The sequence below is a fragment of the Stegostoma tigrinum genome, chromosome 4 (assembly GCF_030684315.1).
Source record: "Stegostoma tigrinum isolate sSteTig4 chromosome 4, sSteTig4.hap1, whole genome shotgun sequence".
NCBI lineage: Eukaryota > Metazoa > Chordata > Chondrichthyes > Orectolobiformes > Stegostomatidae > Stegostoma > Stegostoma tigrinum.
Window position 1 is genome coordinate 65,628,981 of NC_081357.1, and position 21,045 is coordinate 65,650,025.

The following is a 21,045-nucleotide window of genomic DNA, read 5'->3' on the forward strand; positions in this document are numbered from 1 at the left end:
GAAGTGCACATTGTTTGTCACATCAACAAATAACTTCACAGTTGTCTTAAAATAATAGAAAATGACTTAAGAGTCTGATTTCTCAAGGCCAGGACAGAATATTCATCTTGAGGCAATTTTCTGAAGGAGAAAATTGAAAAATGGCATTTACTCAAAGTATATGCAACTTAGAAGAGAATGTGATTAACCCATCATTATGATACTGTTGGTAGCTGCAGTGTACGGATTTCTTGAAATTCAAGTAGTCTGCATCAGTGATATCATGAACCCACTTTTGCCATGATTCTGTATATAGTTTTGACTTAATAATCGTTATTAATTTGCTCCTGTATGCTTTTCACCCTCCTCTGTCCCAGGCATCCAGAAGTTGCTCACAGTATTTACGCAGTAGTCATAATGAGGTCTCCTTTTAACCATCAGCTATCTCCACAATGACATGTGCCACCAAGCCAGCTGACAATTTTGATTTCATTACAGTGAAAATGCATAAAAACTGTTTTCATAAATACAGGACAAAATGTTTTATCAAAAATAATTATCAGGAACATTGTTATATTGTGCTGAGGTAAGAAGATTGATACAGAGGTCAAATAGTCTATAATTGTGAGTCTGTAAAAATCATTGTTAAAAGAGCCTGTTGCAGAAAAGCATATTTTTTAAAAACTGTGGTTAACAACAAACTTTGCACATTAAGCATTTATTATATAAATACCAGAGAGGAAATTCACTTCAAATTTAGGGTTAGTTTGCTTTGCGTGAAACTGCTGCTCTAACATTCAACTCTAGAGCAACTAGCAAGAAAATAAAATTTGCACTGAAGTTACTCACTCGTTACTTTTGGTTTTCCTGCAGTTTTAAGGGGAAAAAAAAGTATGGCAATCTGAGTCAAAAAAGGATGATTGATGTTTGCCAGAGTTGTTTTTACTAACAGTGAGCCTTTTTGTCCTTGATGATGATTAAGTATTGGCATTACACAATGTTCTCTCCTTTTTTTTAATCCTTGAGACATTGTTTAAATAAAATTCATGATGTTGCTCAATGTCATAATTCTGATGTTGAGTGTTAGGCATTTGCAACATCGATTAAGCAACGCTTGAACATCTCTTCTGTTATTCACGCTCCTGATTTTAATAAAAATAAAAATTAGGATATATAATCTATAAATAAAAAAAGAAGTGTGGCTGTGCCAATGTCACCCATTTTGCATAATTTATCAAAGTTAGAATATGTACAGCACAGCTGATGCTGTATGTTATCTTCCTGTCACCCTTTGTGGTACGTCAGATGAAACCAACATTTGTGAATTTTGCAAATTAATCAATACACATGTTGGCTCTCAAAATATTTAAGGAGGAAACTAGCTATATTTTGATCTGATTATTGTTTGCTCATTATTGTAATCATACTTTGCCATGGTTTTCAATTTTATGAAATTGTCAAATGATTTTTTTTAACCAAGTAAATGCTGTGAATAAACGCTAGCTTAAACTAAAATCATTTCCATTTTCATTCAATTCCTAACAGTAGGAATGAACAGAGACTGGATTTTACCAAGATGGTGATATCTAGCCCTAGTGATGGGTTGGAAGGTCAACAGTGACTCTGACTAAGGGTTTTGGGAGATTCCCAGCAGTTTGCCAACATCTGACATCTAGCTGAAGCTTCTAACCATTTAAGTAGGAGCTGCCATTTACATCCCCACACCTCCCCAACAAAAACTGTCATTTATTTGGAGCTTCTCAGCCTCAGTTGTAACATCAAGAGTGGTCAACTGTTCTGGGACCACTGTCCAGCCAAGGAGACACAATGATTAAAGCTGTACTTAGTAGGAGTTAGGTGGTGAAAGTGTTGCAGACGCTCATCAGGGAGGTTCCAGCAGTGGAGGCTAGGATTTGGTGAGGACAGGCTGGGGTTTTCCTGCAATGGTGGCCAATGCTACCAGAGGGTGGGCTCACTTTGAGCTGAGAATGTGTGATTAAGGAAGGTCCATCACCTGCTAAGTTCACAGTCTCCACACATGGAGGAGGGAGCCACTCGGCGAGTGAACCAGCCACAGCATCCGCAACCCGAGCTATAAATCTACTCAACCACAAAATGCTAACAAATGAGAGAAGAGGCCCTCAATCGGCCATCCTCTACCTTCCCTTCCACTAGCAGAACGCTAGGAGAGCTGAAAGCTTATGGAATCTTCACTTTCTGCTTTCGCTCACTATTGTACAGACATGCCCACTTTCCAGCCTGTTCCCAGAAGACTGGGGAAATCCAGCTTGCAAGACTTGATAACCAACCCAGCCCCAGAGGTTCACAAATGGTTTTGAACTTTTAGCGTTGGCAGGTAGGGGAGATATGATGTCAAAAACAGATAAAGATAATCACGATTTCTACGGAGTGAACTTGTGTTACCTTGCTCTGTCGATTTTTCTTTCATTTGCTTCATACTTTCTGGCTCTAAACACATAGTGAACATTCAAATTAGCTTTTAAGAGTAACAAACAATGTACAATAATCATATTGCACAAAAATATATTAATGTTGACCACAGCGATAACCTATTTCCTGTTTCTTTTATTGGCTGTAAAATTTTCAACTGGCAGCCCATGAAGGGTGAGATGCTAAGAAATAGGACCCGTGAGGAGTCAAGTGAAAACATTTAAAACTCAATAGCCTTAGGGCACTCATTGGGGGCCCTCTTGTGGTACAGTGTTGGTGTCCCTACTCCTCGACTAGGAGGCCTATATTCAAGATTCACCTGCTCCCTAAGTGTGTAATAACATCTCTGAACAGGCTGATGAGAAAAACAGGTTGACACACTCATCCTCTACCACATTGATCACCTGACCACCATCAGTTCCTCACCCCTCTACAAAGAATGTTGCTACTTCTCAGCTCAAAGTGTAGACCAGCCGATTGAAAGGAAAATGTATCTTGATTTATTTTACAAACTTATGAAAAAATGTATGTAGACAGCCCAGGGATCAGTGCAGTTTTACTGGTGGAGGAACTATGATGACAGTGCAGGTATTACAAGGCTACAGCTTACCATTAACGAAAAGGGCACTTTTGACAAAAATTGTACCTGCGCGAAAAGCTGTGATTATGGCAGGTAAATATCTGAAACAATATAATCTAAATATGTCTGCAAACTGGGAATGTGGGGATATTTTTTCCATAACGGAGGGTGTCCTAGATCGCCTGACGCTAATCATAACCTGTTCCACTTGGGAAGAAATATTCACACAAAAAAGAGAAATGCCTACTTTTCTGGAGCTAGCAGAGAACATTCAGTTTCCTAGGTTTGTGAGGTTGAGGGATTACTGACCTTTGATTTCTATTTACTCTGAACCATAAATCATGTGAGCCAAAATAAATTTGTGAGGTGCAATGATTTCTCAGAACCAGCAATCAGCATTTGACAACCCTTTCAACAATTCTTTCTACTGGAAAGAAACAGAATTGTACTCCTTCTGACACACATGATTAATTGTGAGTGTTACAGAGAACTGTTGCAAGATACGAATTCAGCTAGAGAAACCTTGCTGAAGAATCTATTCCCTGCCGGCTAGACTATAGATTATTTTGCACCAATATGTCACTTGTGCAGAAACATCCAGATTACAGCCTAATCAAAAATCATGCAAACTAAATCAGCACCTAATTAATATCATCACCATGTTGCAACAAGAGCCTGATTTTGACTTATTTATCTCTACAATGATTTACAAATGCACCGAAAACAGGCACACAAACCAACTGTTTTCATTTCATTGAAACAACATTCAAATCTCTGAAAGGCACAACGTCATAGACCTTTGCATATAAGAACAAATTGGGGATATTGGACTATTGTGCCAGCTGAGGAGATAAAAGCAGAGAAGGTATATGGAAGGGTATTCCTCTTTAAACATGCCAACTAAGGGGACATATTACAGCACACTAGCAAAAGTGTTAATTAAAAACAAATCACGAGTGAACATCTGCAATCAAAATACATGCATTTCCTGCACCATGTGGGGACTTCAGGGCATTTCATTCATGCCAGAAGTGTCTCCAGCAGCTTGAGCTCAAGATGTCATTTCAGGGATAGCTGAAACCACAGTGGATCATTAGGAAGGATGAGAGTTTCTTGGATCATACATTCCATGAAGTGATCACCCTACAGGCAGGACGCATTCCAGATAGTAGGTGGGTGGCCTTCAGAAAGCATATGAAGAGGCAGGAATTACAGGAAACATTAGTGTGTGTACCATTCTCAAACAGACATTTAGTATTGAATACCATTGGGAGTGACGATCCTTGAAACAGTGTTGTTTGGATCGTGACACCAACAGCCAATATACTGTACAGATAGGAACAACAAAGTGTAGAAATATGGTTGTTACAAGTGATTCCACAAACAAGGGGCAGGTAGGAATTCCAATAAACATCATTGTCAGTCCTACATGATGTGCTGTGCTGTGTTCCTGGTGACAAGGTAAAGAATGTTGTAGAGGTGGTTCAGAAGATGTTAAATGGAAAAAAATTATTTGTTACAGATGGTATTTACAACATTGAGGGTTCAAGCATAAAGGTCCTGTTGTAGTTTTGAGCAAGAGATGAACTTAAAATGTGTGACTTCCAATTAAGTATTCTAGTGAGAATAAAAATAGAAAAATAGTGAGGGTCATTGCATGGCTGCTTTGGGATTAGTGATGCGCTAAATGGCACCTACTCAAAAGGGACAGATTGCACCTTAACGGAAGTGGAACCGATAGTCTGCTGGGGAGACTAACTGGTGCATAGGGAGGACATATATGGAACTCTCGGGGGTGTAGGTACCAGCATCTAGAAGTAGAAAAGACGATTGAGGTGCATCAAGTTAGAATACCAGACATTGCTGGATAAAGAAACTGTTCCACATTAGCACCTATTCTTCACCAACTGAGGAGGTTCAATCTCAGTTCAACTGGTTCAATCATGAGCAACTGCCCAGGATCAAATAAATGGGAGATAAGCTCTACTGGAATGGCTAACATGAGAAGGGCTGCTGGAAGTTTAAGAGTGGGCTTTGTTGAGGACAGTGATTGGCAAGAGCATGGGCAGATTCTGTTCTTTGTCTTACTGTGAAGTGTCAGAGATGGCAGATAGTGCAGTGATACGCTCCTCCTGGCAGATGTGGGAGATCAGGGAGCAGTCCAATGTCCCTGATGACTATGTCCACAGGAATTGTGACTGGCTGCAGCTCCTCACTGACTGCATGGTTCAGATGGAACAGCAGTTGGACCATCAGAGGCATTCAGGGGGAAAGAGAGTGCGATAGACACTCATTACCGATTTGTGGTCAAACCACAGGTTCAGTCAGGCAGCTAGGTGACTGCCAGGATAGGCAGGCAGGCAGTACAGGAGATCCTGTGGCTATTCCCCTCTCAGCGGAGTACAACAGCAGCAGCCAGGTCTGTGGCATCATTACTGGCTGTGCTGTAGACCATGGTTGGGCAAAAGTCCAGGTGAGCATCAGTAGTAAGGGATTTGCTAGTCAGGGGCACAGACAGATATTTCTGTTGCTGCAACTGAGACTGCAGGAAGGTGTTTTGCCTCCCTGGTGCCAGGATCGAGGCCATCTTTCAGCAGTTCCATGAAATTCTTAAGAGGTAGGGTGAGCAGCCAGAGGTTGGGACCAAATTGTACAACAATGGCATTAGTAGGAAAAGGGATGAGATCCTGATGAGTGACTACAGGGAGTTAGGCAGAAGGTTAAAATGCATGATCTTGAGTGTATTTATTTCTGAACTAGTTTTGGACGCACGTGTTAGTGACAGTAAGAACAGGAGAATTTAGCAGTTGAATGTGTGGCTTGAGAGTTGGTGCTGAGGCAGGGATTCAGAGTCTTGGATCATTGGGATCTCTTCTGGGGCAGAGGTGACCAGTACAAGAGGGATGAGTTGTGCCTGAACTGCAGGGTGACCAATATCCTGTTGGGGAGATTTGCTAGAGCCACGCAGGAGGGTTTAAACTATTCTGGCAGGGGCGTGGGATCTAAAGAAGCAGGAAGACTAAGAACAGAAGGTTCAAAGAAAAGGACAGCACAGCAGCTAAAGAGATCAAGTTTATGCAGTTAAAGCAGTGTCAGTCATCCTTGACAAGGCAGGCAAGGGCAAGGCAGGAAGCAAGCAAAGTCTGGGTTATTTCATTTCAATGTAAGAGGCCTAACAGGTAAAACAAATGAACTCAGGACATGGTTGGGTACATGGGACTGAAATATTATAGCTATCACAGAAATGTAGCTGAGAGAGAGACAGGACTGGCAGCTCAAGTTTCTGGATATTGACCCTGTAGGAAGGATAGAAGGGTAGACAAGAGAGGAGGGTGACTGTTTTTAATCAGAGAGAACATTACGGCAGTACTGACGAAGGATGTTCTTAAGAGTTCTTCCATTGAGTCTACATGGGTAGAATGAGAAATAAAAAAGGGGAGATCACTTTGACAGCATTGTACTATTGGGAACCCCAAAAGTCTGTGGGAGATTACAGATAGCTCCAAGAATATGAATTGTAATAGTAGTGTATGCAGGAAGGATTTCTTATGCAATATGTAGATGGGCCTACTAGACAATGGGCAAAACTTGACCACTTCTTGGGAAATAGGCAAAGCAAGTGAGAATCGTTTGTGGAGGAGCACTTTGCAACCAGTGACCATAATCCTATTAGTTTTAAAATAGCTATAGAAAAGGATCGGTCTAGTCATCAAGTTAGTTCTAAATTGGGACAAGGACAATTTTAATGGTCTTAGATGGGAAATTTCAAAAATTGATTTAATGAGGCTGTTTGCAGCAAAGGGGCTTCTGGTAAGTGGGAGGCTTTCAAAAGTGAGTTAATGAGGATTCAGGTCCAGTGTCTTCCAGTTAGAGTGAAAGATACAGATGGAAAGAGTAGGGAACCCTGGGTGACTTGGGTTATAGAGGCCCTGGTCAAGAAAATGAAGGAGACATATGACCTACATAGGCAGCTGGGATCAAGTGAATTTCTTAAATGAGTTTAGAAGGAGTCAGAGTACACATGAGAGAAATCAGGAGGACTAAAAGGGGACATGAGATGGCTTTGGCAGATAAGGTAAAGGGGAATGCAAAAGGATTCTACAAGCACATGAAGTGCATAAGAGTAACTAGGGAGAGACAAGGGCCTCTTAAAGATCAACAAGATCATCTACGTGCAGAGCCACAGAGATGAGTGAGATCCTAAATGAATATTTCTTGTCAGTATTTACCATAAAGGAAGGCATGGATGCTAGAGAACTTGGGGAAATAAATAGGGATGTCTTAAAAAGAGTCCACATTACAGAAGAGGAGTGTCCAGAATTCTTACAATGCGTTAAGGTGAATAAACCCCTGGGACCTGTTGAAGTATATCGCTGAACTCTGTGGGAGGTTAGGAAGGTAATTGTCGGGTCCTTAGCCGAGATATTTGTATCATCGACAGCCATGGGCGAAGTGTCCGAAGATTGGAGGGTACTAATGTTGTGCCTTTAGTTAAGAAAGGCTGCAGGGAAATGCCTGGGAGCTAGGGGCCAGTGAGTCTAACATTTGTGGTGGGTAAGTTATTACAGGGGATAATGACAAACAGGATCTATAGGCATTTGGAGAGGCAAGGACTCATTTGGGATAGCCTGCAAGCTTTGTGTGTCAGAAATCGTATCTCATGAATTTGGGTTTTCAAAGGGGTGACCAAGAAAGTAGATGAAGGCAGTGTGATAGATGTTGGACTTTAGCAAGGCCTTTTACAAGGTATTGCATGGTGGGTTGTTGGGTGAGGTTTAATCTCAATGGATCCAGGCAGGGCTATCCAATTGGATACAAAATTGCTTGAAGGTTGAAATCAGTGGTGGTGGCGGGTTATTTTTCAAACTGCAGGCCTGTGACCAATGGTGTACCACATGGATTTGTGCCGGGTCCACTGTTGTTCACTGATACAAATGATTTAGCTGAGAATTGAGGAAGTATGGTTAGTAAGCTTGTGGATGATATCAAGATTGATGGCGTAGTGGACAATGAAGAAGGTTATTTGGGAATACAGCGAGACCTTGATCAACTGGGCCAGTGGCTGAAGAGTTGGAGATGGAGCTTGACTTAGATAAATGTAAATGTTGGTAGGTCGAATTCAGGCAGGATTTACACATTCAATGCTAGGGCCCTGGGGAGTGTTATGAAACAAAGAGCAAAGGTCCATAGCTCGTTAAACATGGAATCACAGGTAGACAGGATGGTGAAGGCAGCTTTCAGTATGCTCGCTTTCATTGGTCAGAGCATTGAGTATAGAAGCTGGGATGTCTTGTTTCAGGCGTACAAGATATTGGTAAGGAGACATTTGGAGTGCTGTATGCAGTTCTGGTCACCCTACTATTAAAAAGGATATGAGTAAACACAGAAAAGATTTACTGGGATGTTACTTGGACTGGAATGTTTGTGTTATAAAGGAGAGGTTGGATAGACCTTGGTTTTTTTTTGCTGAAGTGTAGGAGACTGAGCGTTAACCTTATAGAGGTCTGTAAAATCATGAGGGGCATAAATAAGGTAGAAAGCCAACAGCTTTTCCTCATGGTAGGGGAGTCTAAAAATAAATGGCATAGGTTCAAGGTGAAAGGGGAGAGGTACAAAAAGGTCCAGAGGGGCATTTTTTTTCATACAGAGGAATGGTGAGTGTCTGCAATGGGTTGCCAGAAGTAGTTGTGGAGGCAAGTAAAACTTAGTGATGTAAGAAACATTTGGACAAGTACATGGATGGGTTGGGTATTGATGGATATGGGCCAAATGCAAGCAAATGGGATTAATTTAGTTGTGAAATCTGGGTGGCATAGACTAGTCGGGCTGAAGGGCCTGTTCCCATGCTGTATATCTCCATGACTCTTTGACTTATTGTACTTCGCCATGTTATTACCACTGTTTCTCTCTCCACAGATGCTGCTAGATCTGCTGAGCTTCTCCAAAATTTTCTGCTTTAATGTCAGATTTCCAGTATAATGTGCATTTTTTTTGGCTTTATCTGTTTGTTGAGATTCTGCAGTGGTATCAGTGAGGGTAATGCCATTGATGGGATAAAATTGGATCTCAAGAGGGCATTTAATGAAGTGTCACACAATGTATGATATGGACAATCTTGTCGCCCTTGAAGTAAAAGGAGGAGCATCAACATGCAAACAAGAATTAAAGCTAATAAAATGTGAGGCTGGACGAACACAGCAGGCCAAGCAGCATCTCAGGAGCACAAAAGCTTTTGTGCTCCTGAGATGCTGCTTGGCCTGCTGTGTTCGTCCAGCCTCACATTTTATTAGATTGGAATCTCCAGCATCTGCAGTTCCCATTATCTCTGATGCAAACAAGAATTGTTGAGTTAAAGGAAACAAAAAGCAGTGGTTAATAAATGCTTTTTAGTCTGCAGGAAGGTATGTAATCAAGTTCCCTTGAGGAACATATTAAGACCTATGTTCTTGTTGATATATATTAATGGCCTGACCATGGTATACAAACCATCATTCCATGCTTCCAGATGATTCAAAATGTGGATGTATTGTGAACCGTAGGAAGGAGAAGTAAGAAGTGATCAACTTTGATCAGAAGAATTTGAAGCGACATTATAAAATACAGGGTACGATTTTAAAGAGGTGAAGAAACAATGGGGTTCGGGTCTATATATGCTTACAGCATTAAAAGTGGCAGGACAGGTTTGGAGAGTGGTTAATGAAGTGTATAATGTCCTAAGCTTTATTAATAGAAGCATAGGGGATAAAAGCGAGGAAATGATCTTAAACTTGTAAAAAGAAAGCACCAGTTAGTAGTTAACTGAGTATTATATTCAGTTTTGGGTGCTGCATGTAAGGAAGACTGCAAAACACGAGACAGATTGCTGAAAAGCATTACAAAAAATGGTTCCAGTGGTCAGTTTTAAAGAGAGATTAAAGAAGATGGAGCTGTTTTCTTGGATGAGAGAAGGTAGTGAGGAGATTGTAAAAAGGCATTCAAAATCATGTAGGGCCTGGACAGAGCAAGTAGGGAGAAACTGTTCCCAATGATGGAAGGATTGATGACAAAAGTGTACAAATTTAAAGTGCTTGGAAAAAAGAAGAGATAGTGACACAAAGTGGTGGAGGCTGATTCAATGTAGACATTCCAGAAGGAATGGGATTATTATCTCAGCAGAAATCGCAGAATCCCAACAGTGTGGAAACAGACCATCCATCCCATTGAGTCCACACCTATACCCACCCTTCCTATCCCTGTAACACTGCATTTGCCATGCCTAATTGACCTAGCCTGCATTTTACCATGGCCAATCCACCCAAACTGCACACCTTTGGACTGTGGAAGAAAACTGGAGCATCCAGAGGAAACCCACGCAGATGCAGAATGTGCAAACTCCACACAGACACTCTCCAAAGGAATTGAACCTGGCTCCTTGGTGCTGTGAGGAAGCAGTGCTAACCATTGAGTCACTGTGCTGCTCGGAGAACATGCAAGATTAATGTGGGAAGCTGGATAAGTGGCCTTAGGTAATTTGCTGCTGCAGAGACAGAACAGACTGGATGGGCTGAAGGGTCTCCGTTTGTGCCACAGCATCATTGTCAGTTTACTCTGACGTTGCATAAATGTAAAGAGAAGATTAAGTTTAAGAAGAACTAAACATTATCGGAACTTTCAAACAGTTGTAAACACAAAACCCATGCACTTTTGATAACAAAGTGAGGACCTGGATGAACACAGCAGGCCAAGCAGCATCTCAGGAGCACAAAAGCTGACGTTTCGGGCCTCGATCCTTCCATGCACTTTTGTTTTGGTATGGTATATACAAGCAGCTTACATTATCTGTGCTGTAAAAAGTCTAAGACACAAGTTGATTCAAATCAAACCAAATAGTAAAGTTATCAGAACATTTGAACATCTGTAAACAGAAAATTCATTCAGAGTTTTACTTTGTACATGCCAGCAGCTCAAGCCATTTCAATGAACAGCTTTACAAAGAATGAAAGCTCAAATCTCAAATGAAACAAGAATGAATATTTCACAAAAATAACTCACTTGTTACTTTAGGCTTTTCAACTGTTTAGGAAAAAAATAGTACAAATCTTAGATAACCAGATAAATTTTATTGAAAAAATGTTCTTTACTCATAGTGAACCATTCATTTTTCAAAAATGATCAGCAACTATATCAATCAATTTGCCCCTCCCTTGATGGGTAAAGATTGGCTGCAGGTATGTTGCTGAAGAAGAGATTCATGATATCATGCAATCACTGCATATTTGTGAGCATGTCTTTCAACACTACACATTCCTTCCTAAACTTGATGGCAGAAAGTTGTGCTTCATATTCAGGATAGTTCTGCTCCTAAGATCCAGGTCAGCATCCTGTACCGTTTATTTCATTCTTCTAAAATTCCACCAAATAAAACATTTAACTCATTTTTAAAAGTTCCACACTTTGATTTCTAAAACTCGTAGGAGTTATGCAGTTGAAGTAATTAGAAATAGGAAGTCAAAGTGAAAATATCTCATTTGTCTCCACCATGTGTAAAGCTAGACTTACTACTGCAGTATATTATTTCTCTTTTCAGTTCTAGTGCTGTATCTAATACATTTAATGGGAGGCATCTTCTAAATTACTGATCGATATTACCATTCCTTCTAATATAATCTGGAAATTTAAGAATCCATATATAGGGCAATAAAATCATCATACTCTGATCAGACCATAGTCTGCTCTCATTAGAGAGACACAACTGGTGGTAAATTTATCTAAAAAGTCATCACACCTCAGGCAAGAGGAAAATGCAGGAATTTAACTCATCCTGTTGGCATTACTGTATATTGCAAACTGGTCATCCAGTCAATGGAACTAATTTCAGAAGCAGTAAACTATAACACAAAGCACAAGATGCTGGAATCACTAAATTTTATTTACTCAAACTGACTACTGCAGAAATTCAGCAATCAACTTTCTCTTCATTATCTCTAATATTATATCTAAGACACTAAATTTGGTTCAAATCAAACGAAATAGTAAAGTTATCAGAACATTTGAACATCAGTAAATAGAAAGCTTTACTTTGTATATGCCAGAGGCTCAAACTATTTCTAAGAATAGCTTTACAAACAGAAAATGAAAGCTCGAATCTCAAAAATGGAACAAGAATAATTTTTCATGAATATCACTCACTTGTTACTTTGAGCTTTTCAGCTGTTTAAGAAAAAAGGTTAAAATCTTAGATAACAAGGTATATATTATTGAAAAAAAAGTTCTTTACTCTTGCTGAACTATTGTTTTTCAAAAATGATTAGTAACAGTAACATCAATCAATTTGCTTCTCCTTTGCTTGCTAAAGGTTGGCAAGTGTTTTGGTGTTCATGGAGGTGTTCCTCAACTACAGATGGTTTGGCCAAATGCTTTAAACTAACCCCATCTGCCTGCACATGGTCCATATACCTCCATTCTCTGCCTGTTCATGTGTTTAATGTGTCTGATGAGAACCTAATAATACCTCCATAGAGATTATGCTAATTTTGATTCTGCCAATTCTCCACTGCATTTGAACGGGTATTTAAAGACAGACTTGCCACTGTTGAACTTAATTCCAATCTTTGTTTCTGTCAGTGCAGAAAATAGTCTGAATCAGTAAGTCAATCAGCAGTTGTCACGCTCATGTATTAATGACCTGAAATTCAAAAGCATCCAGTCTTGAAAGCTTATCCAATGCATAGATACTGCTCTAAAGGCCCTCAATTATTAGGTCTCAGAGGTTAACCATGTTGCAGGAGAAGACCAAGGCAGATAAAGACAGGAAATATGGATCACTACTGGTGGGGAGGTAAGCGATGGCCTTAGGGGTGGGAATAAGGGGAATAGAAAGTGTAAAGGGCTAGACTTTAGGCCTAGTTGCCATCAATCTTGGGTCTGGATTACAGTGCAGCTTGGGAATGGAATACAGTGGTCGAAAGCATACCTTATAGTTACTAACCCATCACTTTCCTGCCATCAATCTGGCAGTTTGGTTTCCCTATCTCAGTGCCCAAGTATCAGCCTCTTTCACGGGTCCTCTTGTTTGTCCGGAATATGAGTTTTGCATGAATGGCAAAAAGCTAGCATTCAAGCTCAGTGGAAAAATGGGAAGGTAAATGGCATAAGGGCTTTATTTTATAGGAAAATGGAGTGTAAAAATGATTATATTAAAACATTTAATATTCTTAGGGGGCTCAATTGAGTAGATATAGAATGGTTATTTCACCTTGTGGTAAAGTCAAGGACCAGAGGGCACAATCTCAGAGGAAGTAATCGCTCACTGAAGACACAGAAGAGGTGGAATAAGTTCTCTCAGAGTATTACAAATATGTGGTATGCTTTACTGCAGAGGCCTTTTGAGGCTTGGTTGTTAAGAATACTCAAGTCAGGGATAGAAAGATTTTTGATCAATTGAGGAATCAAAAGGGTGATAGAGAAAAAGCAGGAAAATGGAATCTGAGGATCAGCAGATTAGCCATGGTCTGACTGAACAGCTCAAAGGATGAATGGTCTATTTATGCTCCTATTTCTTATGGTCTTATATCCTCTATGGTTTCTGGTCAACATCCTCCTACAACATAGCAAGCTGCGCAGCTACTGAAAAATTGGTATAAGTTGACCCAACCTTTGCAAATGTTTTGTGAGATCAACTTGCTGAATTTTAATTTAAACATAATATGATGTTAATTGAATTTCACCATATTGTTTATTATGACAAAAGTGTAAAATTGATTTTTATTTGGTATTTCCTCAAACTAGCTTAAAATTAATTTTCATTCAATTTGTAGGAGAATATGTAAGCTAGTGCGTATATTTAGAGACATGATAAACCATCCATTTCTGAGAATCACTCGTAGTTTCATGCCTTGAAGGTTGGAAATAGGGGAGAACTAAGAGGTTAAAAAACATGCATAATACTCTCGCTGCTGGAATGCTCATGTTACCTTCCTTAGTAGGTTTTTGTTTCACTTGCTTCACAGCTTTGGCCTCTAAAATGCAGAGAACAATTGAATTAGGTTCAAAAGTAATCATAATTTAATTGCTCATGAATTATAACCAAAAATTTGTCTTAAAAGATGAACATTCAATGCATTTCATGTATACATAATTAGAAACAGAAAAAGCCCAGACAAAAATTGATTCACATCGATGATTGGGTAAAAAATGGAATTCAAACGAAATGGGTAAACAGACTCGAAGGAAATTTACTTTTAAAAGTTCATGTTCAGAGATTCAGGGGGCCAAGACAGAACATTTGTCATAATTCATTGTTATACAGTTAAGATGAGAGCCAAATATGAAACTGACCCAAAGATCGTACAATTTTGAGGAGAACCTAAGTGATAGGATTATCATATTACAATGATACTAGTGAGAGCCACTGAGAGGTCTTCTGACTGTCAATTGCTTCCATGATGAAATAGAATGCCCTGAAAATGAGAGGTATAGGCTAACAGGCCAAACTAAATTTCCTTGAGGTTTGACAAAAGCAGCATGCATATACACAAGGCATAGTATATGGCATCATAAGGAACAATTGTAGGGGATGTCAAGGTATTAAGTATGTTAGGAAATTAGTGAGGAGAAGAAATAGACTGTATTTTCCAAATGCCCAAACCAAAGAACTATTTAACACTAATGTGTTCTAATTGTTTATTCAACTCAATGCCACTGATGATATATAAAATACACTGAGTTGAACTAAAAATATTTTAAATTTAAATTTTAATATAAATTTTAAATCAAAAGTAAAGCATCAAAAGGCTGAATGAACAACAAACACAAATACAAAATTACACAGAAAAGACTACTTTGCATGTAAAGGATCTGATTTAACTCAACAGCCTTTGCAAAGAAAGAAAGCTCTAATCCCAGGAATACAAGAGCGGAATATTATTGAATAAAGTTTCCAGAAAGGTCACTTACCTGTTGCTTTGGGCTGTACTGCTATGTTAGAAGAAAAAATGAATAATTGAAATAATGTGCTGGATTTAATGCAGCCTATCATGGTTCAGATAAAATATCCAGCCCTGGTGGACAGTTGCAAAAGACCCTCTTCAGTTTTGCAGTGGCTGAAAAACATTCCTAAATTAAGTCGGACAGGGAGAGGTCTCATAGAGGATAAACTCGTAAACAATTGTAAATGCAATGAAAATAACTTTCAGGCAGAGGTAACCAACCACACTCTACATACCAAAAGAATGATCTATTTTTAGCCCCAGTTTTCTAGACAATTAACAAACAAAAAAATAAAATTTAGTGATTGTACCGTGTTAATAAGCTTGCTTAAAGCAATATTTCACTTAAAAGTAACAGTACAATCATAAGTGCATGTAGAGTTGAGGTGCCCCAAGAACTCTTCTTAAACCACTCTTGAAGAAAGGTTGAACAAAGGCACAATTACCTATTCCAAAGTTAATTTTGGACTTTTCATAAATATCTTTAGGTAAACATGTGGTTAAAACTCCTTGTTATTGGGAGACATTGAAAATATCCTTCTATGTAATCATTTACTCTACGGAGTTAGATGCTTCACTAATTTTTCATTATTATCTTCATCATTTTTGGTTGAGAGCTGTGAACTGTGAGCTAAGTGTTGAAGATGACCTTTGATCAACAGCTCAATTGTAAAAAGGAAGAGAACAAACTGGTATTTGTTTTTGAGGCTCGGCCTGAAAGTTAATGGCAGATTGAGTCTTGCTAAAAATACTCTATTGACAATCTGACTCCAGAGAGGCATTACGTTCAAGCTGACAGCAGATGTTAGTTGTTAACTGGAACCTCATGGGGGGCATGGTCAGCCTGCGGGGAGAGGCCAGAGTGTGAACTAGATTTTGAACTGTGCTTGTGGCAGAAGGATTGTGCCTCTTGAAAGCTACAGGACAGGGATTTGATTGCTGGCTGTCTTCTCATTACCAAGTTATTGAAAATTCAAAAGAAGAGAGTCTAAGTTGTAAGAATTAAATGAATATTCCTTGGAGCCTACTGGAAGCAATCTGCAAACATTAGTATTGTCAGAAACCAAACAAGATATAATCTCACATGCTGCTGATGCTATAGATCGCGGAGTCCGCTTAAGTGAACTGGCCTGTTACATCTCATTTATTCATTTTTCATTTGATTTATACCTTAACTGTGTCTGTTTGTCTGTCTTGTGTGAGAGTGGTGACTGAATATAAAGAGGATTGGATTTAAGTCTTAGACATTAATTAGTTTACCTTGTGGTTTAACTTTGCTCTGCTACATCTACTAATTTATTCATAAATTGTTAAATGTTTTGTAAACATGATAAACCTGGTGACTGGCAACAGTTATTCTCAAAGTCTGGTACTGGTTATTCAAAAAATCTTGAGGAACCACCGGTGAGAATTTTGAGGTCACAGAGTAATTTCATTGAACTGTGTTGGGAATACAGGGATAGAAATCCTCATTTGATTCAGTTGTATGTCTCCATGTCAAGCCGATGTAGGAGAACTGGCTGTCTTTAACCACCTTACATTCTCTGGTTTTGTAATCGTCACCAAGATGTAATCCAGAATTGATTCTGATAATAACTATTCATAAACACTTATTAAAATGTTGTTGAGTCTCATTTAATTCCTTATGGATTTAAAGAAACAAATAACATTGTAGGATTTTTAAGTTACGATTCCATCTGCTGATACTGGTTAAGTAAGTCGTATTGTTTTTCTACGATACACCTCTAGATATTTTCCATCCTGAGATAGTTTTGCGCGTCTGAAAACTCCTAGGAAAGAGGAAACTTCACTGTAGGACCAAGTCAATAAGGCGCAATGCTGACATTTAATGATATGAAATTTCTCCTTGCTGCAGTTTTAGACAAACAATAAGTTCATACAAAAGGTTTGCTGGGGGTGAGTTGGGGCAGTGCGGGGAGATGGTTAAGATAGTAAATCCATTAACATATTTTTAGCCAAAATCCCCTTGCTGTTTTACAAAGTCAACCATTGACAAAATGACACTGTACCTATGGACTTATACATTCTATGGTTTCTAGTCAACATCCTCCTACAATATAGAAGGTTGTACAACACCTGAAAAGTTGGCATGACTTGACCCAATCCTTCAGCAAATGTGGTGCGAGATAAGCTTGCTGAGTTTTAATTTGAACATTGCTTCTTTGGTGTTAACTGGGTTTCACCATATGGTTTATTATGACCAAACTGCGAATTGATTTTCACAAGTGTTTGTTTTAAATAGATTAAACTTAATTTTCTTTCTATTTATAAGAGGACATGTAAGCTAGTGTGTAAATTTAGAGACATGATAAACCATTGGCCCATTTCAGAGACTTGTTCCAGTTTCATGCCTTTAAAGAGGTTAGAAACATGCATAAAGTTGGAATGTTGCAATGTTTGTGTTACCTTCCTTTGTAGGTTTTCGTTTCACTTGCTTCACAGCTTTGGCCTCTAAAATGTGAACAAATGAATTGGTTTCAATAGTAATCATAAATTAATTGCTCATGAATAATAATCAAAAATTAGTCTTACAAGATGAATATTCAATGCAATTCATGTATACATGCAATCATTAGCATAGCACAAAAAATGAGGAGTAGTTTCCAAAAAAAATCAGCTGTTTTTCCAACCCATTTACTGCTGCTTTTGTGAACAGCAGCATCTTAAGGTGTTGGAGAATCCAGGTGAGAATATGTTTACTGTAACCCAACTATTTCAATGATTATTTCAATATCTCATTGATATGAAATGCTCATTACCAAACCACTCCTATCTACAAACTACCATGGCTATCTACCTATTTTTAAAGGAGTAGGGAAGAGATGGCAGCATTGTTACTGCACATATATAATAACATTTTATATACAGTGTAATGAAAAAATGACTGATGGAGAGCAAGTATAATTCCTGTATTTAACATAGGACAACTGAACAAGTCCAGAGAAAATTTGACTATTTAGCATCACAGCAATGGTAGAAAAACAAAATCTGTATAAAATGGTTGAATGGGTTCTACAGAAACTTATCTTAAAAAACTCATACTCAGTGGGCCAAGACAGATGATTTGTCATGATTTGGTAGAAGACAGTTGAGAGCCAAAAGCGAAACTAGCTCAAAGAATGTACAATTTTGAAACAGAAACCAATTAATAAAATTATAATATAGTAGTGATACTAGTGAAAGCCACTGAGAGGTCTTGTGACTGTCAATTACTTCCACCATGAAACAGAATGCACTGAAAATGAGAACTGTGGGCTAACAAGCCAAACTGAATTTTCTTGACACTCAACTCGCCGAACAATACGAATGTGGCATAGTATATGACTTCATAAGGAACAATTGTATGGGATGTTAAGGTATTGAGTCTCTTTAGGAGATTAATGATGATAAGAAGTAGACTGTATTTTTCTAAATACTGAAACTAAGGTATTATTTAACTCTGGTGTGTACTAATTGTTTATTCAGAATAATGCTGCTGATTATGTTTAAACATACAACATTAACAGAGTTGAACTACAAACATTATAAATAGGAGTCAATCCAAACACTGAGAAATGTTATTAGAAGATTGAATGAATTGTAAACGTAAAGTACAAAAATACACAGAAAAGACTAGTTTGCATGTAAAGGGTCTAATCATTTAACTTAACAGCCTTTGCGAAGAAAGAAAGGTCTAATTCCAGGAAATTGACATAGAAATATTATTGAATAAAGTCTCCAGAAAGGGCACTTACCTGTTTCTTTGGGTTGTATTGCTGTATAAGAAGAAAAAACGAATTAATGGGATAAAGGGCTGGATTTAATATAGCCTGTCAGTGGAAATAAAGTAGCCAGGCCTAGTAGACTATTGCAAAAAGACCCTCTTCAGTTTCACAGTACTGCAAAACATTCCTCAATTTGTTATGAACGTGGAAAGGTCTGATGGAGGATTCAAACATAAAATTGTAAACAATTTTAAGTGCAGGAAAAGTTACTTTCAGACAAAGATAGCCTACCACACTCGAGATACACCCAAAACAATGACCTATTTTTACCCCCAGATTTGTAGACAATTAACAACTAATAAAGAAAATTTAGTGATGTTTTCAAAGTGTCAAGAACCTTGCTTAAAGCAATATTTCACTTAAAAAGAACTAGAATTTTTATATCTGTACATAGAGGTGAGGTTCTTCAGGATTTTTTTTTAAACCACTCTTTAAGAAAGGTTTACCCAGAGGCCCAGCTACCGATTCCAAAGTTATATTAGGCCTTTTGATAACTATCTTTAGGCTAAACACATGGACAAAACCCCTTGTTATTGGGAGACATTGACAATATCCTTTCATATAATCAATTATTATATGGTGTTAATGGCCTCATTGATTCTTCTTTTTTTTATTATTATCTTTATCATTTTTGGTTTGGCGCTGTGAACTGTGAGCTGAACACTGAAGACGACCTTTGGATTATGATCAACACCTCAATTATAAAAAGAAAGACAGCAAACAAACTGATATTTGTTTTTGAGGCCAGGCCTGAATGTTAATGGCAGGAAAAGTCTTGTTAAAAAATACTCTATTGACAATCTGACTCCAGAGTGGCATTATGTTCAAGCTGATAACAGATGTTAATTGTTAACTGGAACGTCATGGGGGGCATAGTCAGCCTGCAGGAAGATGCCAGAGTTTGAACTAGATTTTGAACTGTGTTTGGGGCAGAAGGATTGTATCTCTTGAAAGCTACAGGAAGGATATTTGATTGCTGGCTGTCTTCTCATTCCCAAGTTGTGAAAATTCAAAGAAGAGAATCTAAGTTATAAGAATTAAATGAATATTCCTTGGAGCCTACTGGAAGCTATTTGCATGCATTAGTACTGTCAGAAATCAAGCAAGATATAATCTCACATGCTGGTGACGCTATTGATTGTGGAGTCTGCTTAAGTGAACTGGCCAGTAACATCTAATTTATTTTTTTTTATTTGATTTATCCCTTAACTGTGTCTGTTTGTCTGTCTATCTTTGTGTCAGAGTGGTGACTGAATATAAAGAGGATTGGATTTAAGTCTTAGACATTAACGAGTTTACCTTGTGGTTTAACTTTGCTCCACTAAAGCTACTGTATTATTCAGAAATTGTTAAACCTTTTGTTTGTATTATAAACCTGATCTCTGGTGTCGGTTATTCACAAAGCCTGGTACTGGTTAATAAAAAAGCCTGAATAGGAACCATTGGACTTAGATGGTGAGTAAGTAACCAGTGCTGGTTATTCAGTTGTCAACACTTTACTCTCTAACACTCTTGGTCACCTGCAGAAACTTATTATCTAACACTCCATTCACAGTAGTTGTATGACCGTTTGATCTCTCTGTGTATAAACTCTACCTCTGCATACTCTGCTCTTTCACTGCACCTGACAAAAGGGCTGAGTTCCGAAAGCATGTGATTTCAAATCAACCTGTTGGATTATAACTCGGTGTCATGTGACTTCTGACTTTATCCACCCCACTCCAATACAGGCACCTAAACTCCATGTCATACCAAGTAAGAGAATTGGCTTTCTCTACTCATCTTATACTCTAAGATTTTGTAATCATCACCATAATGTGATACAGAATTGATTGTTATAACAAATATTCACAAGCACTTGTTAAAACATTGTGGACTCTCATTTAATTTCATAAGGATTTAAAGAAACAAGTAATTTTCGAGAATTCTTATGATTCTATGTGCTGGCACTGGTTAACTCTGACAAGTTGTTTCTTGACGATGCACTTGTAGTTATATTCCATTCAGATAGTATTGCTTGCTTGAAAACTCCTCAAAAGGAAGGATTTTCATTTTAGGACCAAGTAAGTAGGTTGCAATGTAGTAAAAGTTCACTTCATGATGTGAAATTGCTCCTTTATGTGGTCTCAAACATAAGTTCAATGCATACATATCCTCTAATAAATAACATGAAAATTAAGTTCATTCTAATGGAGGGGTGGTAAGATATCGAACCATTGACACATTTTTGGCAAAAAGGCCTGACCTGTCTTACATTATCAACCACTGACATGGTTATGACCTT

The 21,045-nt window shown here is 38.3% G+C and overlaps 1 protein-coding gene across 1 annotated transcript in view; it reads right to left on the bottom strand.

The window, feature by feature from the left end:
* trdn (triadin) overlaps positions 1 to 21,045 on the bottom strand; it is a 433,668-nt gene that overhangs the window by 100,782 nt on the left and 311,841 nt on the right. The window contains exons 33-40 of the mRNA XM_059645698.1: positions 18,732 to 18,752; positions 17,404 to 17,448; positions 14,945 to 14,965; positions 13,963 to 14,007; positions 12,179 to 12,199; positions 11,042 to 11,062; positions 2,404 to 2,448; positions 829 to 846 (exon numbers count right to left, since the gene is read on the bottom strand). Of these exons, the coding sequence (XP_059501681.1) occupies positions 829 to 846; positions 2,404 to 2,448; positions 11,042 to 11,062; positions 12,179 to 12,199; positions 13,963 to 14,007; positions 14,945 to 14,965; positions 17,404 to 17,448; positions 18,732 to 18,752 (237 nt within the window). The remainder of the gene's footprint in view (positions 1 to 828; positions 847 to 2,403; positions 2,449 to 11,041; positions 11,063 to 12,178; positions 12,200 to 13,962; positions 14,008 to 14,944; positions 14,966 to 17,403; positions 17,449 to 18,731; positions 18,753 to 21,045) is intronic.